Below are 11,471 nucleotides of genomic sequence, written 5' to 3' on the forward strand. Positions count from 1 at the left end.
ATGGACAGCAAAAAGAAAAAACCACCGACTCTGGTGACCAAAGATCCCACTAAAGAGAAAGAGAAGGCCGTGTGTTTGAATGTGACTGAACGCCTGAGGAATGAGTTGGAAAGGTAAAGTACACATCTGCTCCTGTTTTAGGGAATAAGTTTCAATAAAATATCTAAGTTGCATCATTTCAGTATGTGCAGAATTATAGAAGGAGTCTGGCAAAAAGTTTCCTTTTTTTTTGTTATTGTTGTTAAAAATTGGCAAGAGTGAGGTGGAATTAGCAGGGCTAGCATTAGCTTATATAGCCCGTTGTAGCTAAAAGTAACTGACAGATTCAAGTAACTGACAGATTGAACTAATATTAGATACGCGCTTTTTCTGTATACAACACATAAACAATATCTTAGTATAAAACATTTCTATATGGAAAAAATCAAATAAAAAGATGAAAAGAAAAAGTGTTGACTCAATGGAAGCAGCTATTTGTATTCATATTACGGACTTAGATATGACTGAAGTGCGTTACAATAAGTAAAAAGGCACTAAAATTCCCAAAAATCAAACAGTAGCCTACACATTAAAAGTGTATGAAAGCAGAGGAAGAAATAAATATGTTTTTTGACTTCTCCAGTGCGTTCAACACCATCCAGCCGGCGCTGCTGCGGGGGAAGCTGGAAGGAGCTGGAGTGGATGGAAAGTTAGCTGCGTGGACCATCGACTACCTCACCAACCGGCCACAGTACGTGCGTCTGCAGAACTGTGTGTCTGAGGTGGTAGTCTGCAGCACGGGGGCCCCTCAAGGAACAGTGCTCTCACCGTTCCTCTTCACCCTCTACACCTCGGACTTCACCTACAACACCAGCAGCTGTCATCTCCAGAAGTTCTCTGACGACTCAGCCATTGTGGGCTGTGTGTCTGAGGGGAACGAGCTGGAGTACCGGTCAGTCATCATGGACTTTGTGGACTGGTGTGAGCGCAACCACCTGTGCTTAAACACCAGTAAGACCATGGAGATGGTGATTGACTTCCGGAGAAGGACACTACCCCACACACCGGTGAACATCCAGGGGAAGGACATTGACCGGGTGGACGGTTTCAAGTACCTGGGTGTTCACCTCAACAGTAAACTGGACTGGTCAAACCACACAGACGCCCTGTACAAGAAGGGCCAGAGTCGCCTCCACCTCCTGAGGAGACTGAGGTCCTTTGGAGTATGCAGGCCTCTGCTAAGGACATTTTATGACTCTGTGGTAGCCTCTGCTGTCCTCTACGCCGTTGTCTGCTGGGGAGCGAGCAGCACTGACCGGGACAGGAAGAGACTGAACAAGCTGGTCAGGAGGGCCAGCTCTGTCCTGGGCTGCCCGCTGGACTCTGTGGAGGAGGTGGGTGAGAGGAGGATGTTGGCCAAGCTCACATCCATCATGGACAACACCTCTCACCCGCTGCACCAGACTGTGGAGGGGCTGAGCAGCTCCTTCAGCAGCAGACTGAGACACCCTCAGTGTAGGAAGGAGCGCTACCGCAGGTCCTTCATTCCCACTGCTGTCAGACTGTACAACTTATCTGTATAGTCATAATACTGTGTAATATTTATTTATATTTTACTGTGCAATACCCCCCATTATCAATGTCATCATATTCTTCATATCCCACCATCACCATGTAAATATGTATATAGTCTGTGAAGTGGTTGTTATATTCTATATATATATATATATATATATATATATATATATATATATATATATATATATATATATATATATATATATATATATATATATATATATATATATATCTATCTATCTATCTATCTATCTATCTATCTATCTATCTTTTATATTTATAATGGTACATTGTAAATAATTTATATTGCACCTTCTTGCTGTGATGCATGTTCACCTTATTCTGTCTTTCTGCACTTTATTCTATAACAAGAGCTGCTGTAACAAGTGAATTTCTCCACTGTGAGATAATAAAGTCTAATCTAATCTAATCTAATCTAATAAAGTGAACAGAATTAAAATTATGAAAAAGTAATTAAAGGAGAGCCAAATACTTAATCTAGTAAGAAAATTAAATATAATTAATAGCTAGGAACATTTATTTTTAGCTGTGTATCAAATGTCATTAGAGATGCCACCTTTTACTGCTCGAAGGAGCTTTTCTGTCATCTCCATTATCTACTGGCCTCAATCAGCAACTAATCTAAGTGGTCTGAAGTTGGAGCAAAGACACAGAAATGCACCAAAGTATCATTCAGGCAAAGGTTTAAAAACAAAATAGAGGATTTTTAAAGAATTATCATCTCTCTACTGACGTAATATGGCTTCAATAACAGAACATATTGCCCCAAGTTATTTTAATGAATCTAACGTTTTGTTTTATTCCCATGTGCCTTTTAATCCTACAGATATAAGCAAAGATCTAGGGAGCTAAAGAGAGAAATCGAGGACATGAACGCTGAGTTCAGGGCCAAGGAGGTGGACTATAAAGATATACGTGAGTACGTGGAGTACAAGTTAGCAAAGTTAAAGAAGAAAAAAGAGAAGTTAAGAGAGCAGCTGGAGAAGGAGAAAACTGAAACCGAGAACGTGAAAGCCAAAACATTGCTATTGCGTCAAGAGATTCAGGAGCAGGAAAGAAGGAGAGATGAACGCAAGGTCGAACAGGCTTCGAGAGTGGACAAGCAGAAGCAAGAGTTGGAGCAGCTGAATCAGCTGCTGTCTAGTAAGAAAACTGAAGTTCAGGAGGAGATGGACCGTCTGAAGAAGCAACATGAAGCTGCTTTACATAAGATGGAGATGGAGGAGCGCATGCTGATTAAGAGGAAACAGGAGGAGTTCGACCGCCTCCAGGAGCAGAAGATTGCAGCTATCGTTCAGGAGAGAGCTCAGTATAAAGAGGCGACTGACAAGGCTGACTTCCTACAGAGAAAAATGGTACGTCTGATAAAAGGAAAGAGGCACTTCCAATCACAAGTGGACGAACTTTGCCCCAAATTAGACAAGCTGAAAGTCACCCTTGACAAACACAAGCAGGGCCTCCTCAATCTTCAGAAGGAAAAGGAGAAGCTGGTAAAAAGGTGCCAGCGGCAGAAAGCTAAACATGAGGAGATGGTCAGGGCTAAACATGAGGAGATGGTCAGGAAGGCAGAAGCTTTGACCCAGAAACAGGCAGAGTGCCGTTCAAAACTGACTGATAAATCTCAACTGGAGGCCCGAGTGCAGAGGGAGAAGAGCAGGATAAAGGAGCTGGAGGGCGATTTAAAGAAAGCAGCGTCTATGCTCACAACCATTGTCTCAAACCCAGAGATGGAAAACAAAGATCAGTTGATGCTGAAAGTGCTGGAGATCCTGGAGAGTCCAGGACCACAGGAACCTGGGTCTGCAGATGAAATCAGTGGAGGCCTGAAACCAGAGGCCTCTGGTACTGAAGCCACTGCAGAAACAGAGAATTTGGAGAAAAAGGCATTGTTCCTGATGGCTCAATACAGGAAAGGTGACCTTGGCCTCGTACCTCGACCCACATGGAATCCAAAACCCACCGGGGCCCGTCACCACACATTAAGACTGCCTCCAGCCAGGGAACCTCTTTGGCATAAAGCATTGGATAAATTTAGTAAGCTTTAATGCTTATTTTTTTTTTCTTCTTTCTTTCAACATAAATAAATGCATGAATTCTAATGGCCAGTTTTCTTTGTTACACTTATTAGAAATAAAACGTGATCAGAGTTCAACTTGCAAAAGACAAATATGACTAGAGCTGCTTCTTTTTTATCCACGTGACTCTTTAAAAAGTAACACACAGATGACACCAGTGGCTTTTTGAAAAGTTCAGAGATTCTTAACTTAAAGATCATGCTGCTAGTTTAGTAACAGTATAGTGGACATAGCAAGATCAGTTGTACTAATATAATTCTTTATCTCAGGTACATAGAAAAGTATGTACAATAAATAGTAAATAATAATAATAATAACAGAAACAGTATTTATATACACAGCCTCACTCAGTTTGATGTGCAGTGGTGAGGTGTTATTACTCAGGTGAATATGGATAAATACAAGACATGAATTAACCATATAAGTAAATGAGTGGAATGAAAAAAGAGTAAACATCAGTCCTGCTGAGATATGAAGAAGTTTGTTGCAATAACAGAATTATAGTGGAGCATTAAACAGTCTGACGGTGTTTGGTATGAAGGACCTGCGGGAGTGCTCCGTCCTACATCTTGGATGTCTGAGTCTGTTACTGAAGGAGCTGTTTAAGGCCCCCACAGTCTGGTGCAGAGTCCACTGTGTACAGGGGTGAAGAGGAAAGGCGAGAGGACTGTTCCCTACTGTTCTACAGTATTTCCAGTGTCTTCCAGGTGAGACAGGGATCTCTGCAGCAGGTAGATGACGGCTTCCTCCACCGCAATGCCGGGTTGGTATGCAAACTGCAGGGGATCCATGTTTGAGCTCACCAGGAAGCGGAAGTGCCTGAGGATGATCCTCTCCAGTGCCTTCATCAGGTAAGATGTTAAGGCCTCAGGTCTGAAGTGGTTTGACTGCTTGGGCTGCAAAGTTTTAGGGACTGGAACCACACAAGACGTCTTCCACAGGACAGGAACTCTTTCCAGACTCAGGCTCATGTTGATGACAGTCCCAGAGGAGTCTGGAGCTGATGCCATCAGGACCAGTGGCTTTCCTGGCTTTGATCTCCTTCAGCTGCCTTCTCACCTCACCTGATCCACAGTAGATTTGAAGAGATTAGGAGAGGGGGCACTGCCATCAACACCTCCACCCAGAGATGGTGGAGGTGTTGATGGCAGTGAGGGAGCATGCTGGCAGAGGGAGATGGAGGTGGGCTGGTCTGTGCTCAGGCTGAGGAGGGTGGAGGTGAAAACAAACTTTGTTTTCTCGAGATAACAGATTACTCAAATGCAGAATTGTGAGACGGGTTGGAGCTGCTTCTGGTCCATCACAGAACTAACACAGCGAGACAGACATATACACCATGACCGTAGCCCTGCCTATCAGCTGTCATGGGGTCTGTTTTGATCATTGTAATCAGGTGTCACACACTCACTTTTTAGCTGACCTAAATCATCTCTGTGTCTCGAGAAAACAAAGTTTCTTTTGTAAATGTTTTGCATTTACGGCCACCATAGTAATCCCTTTAACATTTCGTGAAATCAGAGCTAAAAAAAAATAAAACACACCAGTGAAACTCACTGCTGTATTTAATAGTAAAAGTAAAAACATTTCCACATGAACAATGTGAAGGGAACTCAAGGGATTGGGACTCAACAGATGTGTAGCCATAAGAAAACCACTAATCAGTGAGCCTAACTGGAGAAAAAGGCTTCAATTTGCTAGTGAGCATAAAGGTTGGACTCTGGAGCAATGGAAGGTCATGTGGTCTGACGAGTCCAGATTTACCCTGTTCCAGAGTAATGGCAGCATCAGGGTTAGAAGACAGGAGGATGAAGTGATGCAGCCATCAAGCCAAGTGCTGACTGTATAATCCTGTGGTGCAGTGCGATGATCTGGGGTTGCTGCAGTTATTTACATGTCAGTTAAGCTACTTATTGCATTACCTTGTTAGTAAACCATCAACTTTGTACCGGAGTTGTAGGTTGACAGCACCTCATTATCAGCAGATCTACTAGTCCAGTGGATATTCCCTCTGTTTCAGAACCGTTCATTGTAATCCCTAAAGGTGGTTGCATAAAAATCCCAATAGAGCAGCAGTTTCTGAAAGAAGTCTGGCAGCAACAATGCTTAATTCCCTTTCTTCCTTTTTCTGATGCTCACTTTGAGCTTCATCTACTCGTCCTGATCACGTCTACATGAGTAAGTGTAATGAGTGTCTACCCTGTGATTGGCTGGGCTATTTGTGTTAACAAGCAGTCGAACAAGTGTCTGATAAAATACTGACTCCACTACACATCAGACCATATCTCAAGTAATGACCCTCTACAACCACCAGATGTCCCCATTGACACTTTTTTTGGGGTAAAAGTCATATAGTGGTGGTTTTACTTTTACAATTAAAAAAAAAAAACTCTTGCTGTTTTTTATTAATTTACAATGACAGAAAGAGAAATAGGTAATAATTGTAACTCTCCTCAGAAAAACATTAAAGAGAAAATGCCTGCAGCAGTTACCCATGACTCATCACTATCCCCCCCCCCCGGCTGCACTACTTTTACATTGACCACACACACACACACACACATGTGCAAATCACCACGGGAACTGCATCACTACAGGCAGTTCAGACTAACCACGAATTGGGTGACCCTCTAACCTTTATGTAAATGTGGAAAACACATCATCTATTGAATTGATGGGTTCACAGGGAGGGCAGCACCTCTACTTCATTAAGTCTGCAGTTAGTAAAGAGGAGAGACTGGCTTTATGAAAAAAAAGCATTTATTTTACAGAAATTATATACTTTAAATGGGGGGGCACACATCAATTTCGGCTTCCCATCTCAACACTGTAAAGCATGGTTAAGTTTAAATTTAGGTTTATGAAAACAAAAAATTGCAAAACAAAAACAACCATATTGGCCAGAGTGAAGACGGCCACTGTCAGCATGTCCTGTCTGCCATCTTACCAGAACAAAACTAAAATATAAAGACCTCAAACTGTAAATCAGGGTAGTATTAACAAACAAACAAATGGGTAAATTATGAAAAGCATAAATCAAACAACATGAAAAGTTTTAACAAATGAAAAAACCAAAGGTGATGTAGATCAAAGTGGAAGCTACTTGGGAGGGTCTGTGTTGATGCCATATTTCTCCTTCAAAAGCTTCAGCTGCTCTTCTTTTTTCTTTGTGTCCATTTTCTGGAAAGCCTGCAAAAAAGTAGATGGAAATGTAGAGAACTCAGTTAGCTTGGAAAGAAATAAATTTGTATCTAAAAATGTTTAAATATTTTCACGTTCAAATAAATATTCCAAGGTGTGTTTTACAGTCTGCATATGTTGTAATACTCATACATACTCTGTTAGCGTTGTAGTAAAGAACCACCAGGTAACGATTGCAGACGTTGAAGCCTGACAGGTGGTCACAGGCGTTCTTGGCGTCGAAGATGTCTTCGTATACAACGTAAGCTGTTCCTCTCGTTTCAGGTGTGTTACCTCTGAGAAAGAGAAAAAAAGGGTGATTATAAAGCTAATTCATGCAATCTCATGAGTTTTTAAAAGGAAGTAATGTATGCATAGAAAATGTTAACATTTGAGCTGCACAATAACACAGTCTAACATATTGGGACCATCTTCTTCACTCTCACCATTTTTAGAACACATTAAACTGTGTTTTGTTTTTTCCTAAATTAATAAACAGGTCTAATTTAGTTCAGTATGAATTTAAACTGAAACCATCAAAACCAAACTGATGATGTACTGAGGTTACCAGACATTATGTTAGAAACTGGTTAAACATAAGTTTTTTTCCCTGCACCAATCTGCATGGAAAGACTTGTTTGGCTCTTTTCTCTGATGCTCTCTGCTGGACATTAAAAAAAAAAAGAGCAATGTAAATTAGAAATTAGTGGAGTCCCTTATTAGTGAAATCTTGACTAACTCCAGTAAATGATGCACATACTGCAGTTTCTGTCAGTCACATGACTTTCACACTCCTGAGCTACATATATTCCTCAAGTTTTGACATAATCATTTCTGCCTTTTCTGAAAACCAATTACTGGATTATTCCTCTGAAACACTGCTTGGATCGTTCACATGGAGTCAGATTTGTGCCAATTTAGCCAAAGTGGTTGGTCTCATTGATGTGAGTGACAGCTCCTTGTATGCTGCCCAATGTAGCTAGCAAACTTTCCATGATGGTGTGGGTGGACACATTAAGCTGGATTTATACTTGTGCGGGGTCTGCGAAGGCTCGATGCGCAGCACTTCCAGACCTGACCTGCACCCCTGCTACACATGCAGTTACACGAAAGTACTCCCTTGTGATCATCAAAATAACACCGTCCTGTTGAATTTACCAGCCAAAACCACCCCTGCTGCCACCTTCAGATTAGGAAGAGAAACTGCAACACAGCAGCAAAATGAAGCGTATCTCCTATGCTTGAGTGTGAGAGCACACTGACCAGTGTCAGCTATGCCGTAACCGACCTCATGCAGTATAAATCCAGCTTTACACTGACATCTCATCACCCACTAACAAACTATAAATTTGAACCCTGATCACATTTTTGCTGTACTTAAAACAATTCATGTTTTTGGGACAGGCACATATAAGCTTTCTTGCTTTGGCCTACTCCTACTACTTGTTAAGGATGATGTGAACAGTTTAAACAAACTAAAACTAAATAAGTAAATTTGTGACTTTAACTTTTAAGTAAAGTCTAACCAATAATTCTCAGGTTAATTACCATGATTAACAAAAGCTGCTATAATTTGCACCTGTATAAATATAAACTGGTAACAGCTCACTAACAGTGTCAAGCTTGGCTTTCTTTTAAGTTGAAACCAAAAAGTGTCTAGTCACAAAAAATAAATAAATAAATAAAATAAAATCAATACTCATTATTTCAATCTTATAAGATCCACTATAGCTAGTTTATGGATAATGACAGCTCAGTGTTGCAGCTGCTCAAGCTAACATGCTCATTAAGTCAAGCAAACATGAAATGTACAGTAGCTGCACTGAGCAAGGTGCAAGGCACTGAGTTGTTACTCAAACACTCAGTCACCAATAGGGTAAAAATAAAAAACACCTTAAAATAACTTTGCGTCACAGAAGCGCAAACAAACAGACCAGCAGTACATGGATAATAGCTGTCAGTGTAACTGCAATGATGGTGGTTGGTGACAATTAAACAGAGGGAACAGAAAGGACTTAATATTTGCTTCAGTGAGGACTATTTTCTCTCAAAGTCTTATCTGTTTGATATTAAAGAAGTTTTGTTTTATGACACTAGCATAAATCTAATTTATTATCATCAATGCATAAGTTTATATACATGTGTACGTCATAAAACAATATATCCATAACTGCAATTCTTTTAGTATCCCAGACATTTTAATGGTTTTAATGGGAATATGTTCCAGAATAACAGATATTTGCCCTGCTCCTTCATCTGAATTGTGCTCAACATGTAAACACTCAACATAAAAAGTCTATTTATAAGCCACCCAGGTTCTATTAGTTACAAAATTATTACAAAATGGTCATAAACCAAGACAGCTCGCCATCTGGAGTCTTGAACAGATAAAACTTGGTTTAATTTCAGTTTAACACAAGCCCACATCTCCTTATATACATTCACATAAAATAATCTTAGATTTTCTGTTTTAATTAAGAGGTAGGTACCCCTCATCTTCAACCCAGATTTCCTTTTTCCCATGTATATTACCATGTAAACCTTCCAATTAATAAACTTACGTTCGGATTTGACGTATTGGTCCATATTTTCCAAAGATATCATACATCTCCTCTGCTGTGATCTTGTAAGGAAGGTTCCTCACGTACAATATTCTGTTCACCTCAGGAGGTAATCGTATCTGTGGTAGACAGCGAGTGAAACACAGTTAAACATGAAGGATCAACCATAGAGGTTACATAATAAACTTCAAGACCGCTGGGAAAGCATGCCAACATATAAAAGGACATTGAAAAGAACTTTACCATCAATTGTTATCTAAATAAAACTACAAGATAACACAGCAGTAAAATTACAGTTGACCGGATAATAAATTCACTCAGGGGTCTGTCATCACTTAATTCTTGATTTCACTAGAATAGAATACTTAAACAAATAAACGTAGCTCGTAACACATGTACTGTAAACAATGAATGTATACACGTCTCAGACTACAGCTAACAAATTAACTATTATCTGTGCCATATACATCATCTTACAAAGAAGCGTTTCTTAATAAATAAAGCCTAATCATAACATAAAGCTTAAATTGGGCAAGTTTGATAACAACACTGTATGTTGTCAGAATGCTAATGTGCTAACAGCTAACCGTATGCTGACTCTCTGTATCGCCACCTTCAATGCATATAAAATTAATAGCTTTATGTTACCCCATCGATTAATACGTAAAATCAAACATTTAACTTACATTAGCGCGTTTCGCTGCTTGCATCGCCATGGTGAAAGTTTAATTTGTGTTAATAAAGCCACTAAAAAACAAACACGCAGTTTCCCGAGTTTTCGCTCTTCCCCTCAAAATGGACCCCGTCGCCAGCTTGTGACGAACTTCCGGTCTTGACTAAGGTGCAAATGCAGTGCAGTGCTGCCCTCTTGTGGTGAATCAGGATATACAGTCAGACATGAGTGATGACAAAAAACACATTCACCTCAATACCAAGCCAAATCTTTTATTGATAAATACCATGTGACACCATATTTTCTGTCCTTGTTGCATAAACAAATCAGCCAAAGCTGCTCAATACAGAAATTCTGCAACTTATACAATATATATATATATTGTTATCGAATCATCCTGGTTACAGAGGTAACAGCCAAAATTGGGAAGAAAAAAAGTCTCATTTTTGTGGTCATGTATGTTGCAGAGCGGTGTGGTGATTAGTTTTAAATTAATTGCCTGACAGGTGGTTTCACGAAGCAGAAGATGAGTGGTGTATACCTTTAAAAAAGTGTTTTGCCATATGAAAAAAAGCTATATCCAGTAAATTTTTATTAACTTTTTAAATGCTCAGACAACTCACAGATTAACCCATGAATAACGTTAACATGAATTAACACTAATTAACATTAACATGAATTAACATTAACCCGTTAACCCACGAATCAGCTGCACTGGCCAATTTAAGCAGATTCCCACAACATAGGAGAAACTGCATGAAAATAACAAATGTTGGTAATCGAGTTGGACAACAAAGACAGCTTAAAGCTATTTAGATCAGCTCATCTTTTGCCCTGTTTGCTGACAACGATTTTAAATAATTGCAGAATCTTTTGCATGGTTTTCCGACTATTTGTAACTTAACCACAACCACGGGTTTCTGTGGTCTTCATGTTTTCAGTGTTTGTGTAAAGGTAGCTGTAACAACTATGGAAAGCCGTTTTATTCAAAATTAAATAAATAAATAGAAAAATAACTAAATTATTGAATATATAATTTAGTTATTTTTCTATTTATTTAATTTTGAATAAAACGGCTTTCCATAAATAACCACTGATGCAATATTTTCCTTATTAACACCTCAGCAGGCCTACTGTGTGCCAAAGGTTACGTGAATATATCAGACACTCAGTCAACACAGTATATAGTTGCTTCATATATGCATTTATCAAAGAAATACTGCATTTTGTATTGGATTATCTGGATTCTAAGAGAGTAGAATATTTTTTTTCCCAAGTTCAGACAAAACTGAAATCATGTTGACAATAAACTTATTCACCACAGAATTAAAATGAAGCATTTGGCAAAGTGTAACATCTGGGTTGGGTGATGTTTTGTTTGCCATTTTATCGTGAATTAATTAAAAA

General features: G+C 39.4%; 2 protein-coding genes across 2 annotated transcripts; one reads left to right on the forward strand and one right to left on the reverse strand.

Annotated features, from left to right (window-relative positions):
- LOC121634218 (cilia- and flagella-associated protein 157-like) lies at positions 1–3,623 on the forward strand. Its single transcript, XM_041976730.1, has 2 exons — positions 1–113; positions 2,405–3,623. Exons 1-2 carry the CDS (start codon positions 1–3, stop codon positions 3,621–3,623), a joined length of 1,332 nt encoding a protein of 443 aa, XP_041832664.1.
- Positions 3,624–6,392: 2,769 nt separating this feature from the next.
- sf3b6 (splicing factor 3b, subunit 6) lies at positions 6,393–10,206 on the reverse strand. The gene is made up of 4 exons (XM_041975193.1): positions 10,078–10,206; positions 9,392–9,510; positions 6,988–7,126; positions 6,393–6,839 (listed from the first exon to the last, which is right to left on the reverse strand). Exons 1-4 carry the CDS (start codon positions 10,105–10,107, stop codon positions 6,750–6,752), a joined length of 378 nt encoding a protein of 125 aa, XP_041831127.1. The 5' UTR covers positions 10,108–10,206; the 3' UTR covers positions 6,393–6,749.
- Between the last annotated feature and the right edge of the window lie 1,265 nt (positions 10,207–11,471).

This window comes from Melanotaenia boesemani, chromosome 22, assembly GCF_017639745.1.
Source record: "Melanotaenia boesemani isolate fMelBoe1 chromosome 22, fMelBoe1.pri, whole genome shotgun sequence".
In the NCBI taxonomy this organism is placed as follows: domain Eukaryota; kingdom Metazoa; phylum Chordata; class Actinopteri; order Atheriniformes; family Melanotaeniidae; genus Melanotaenia; species Melanotaenia boesemani.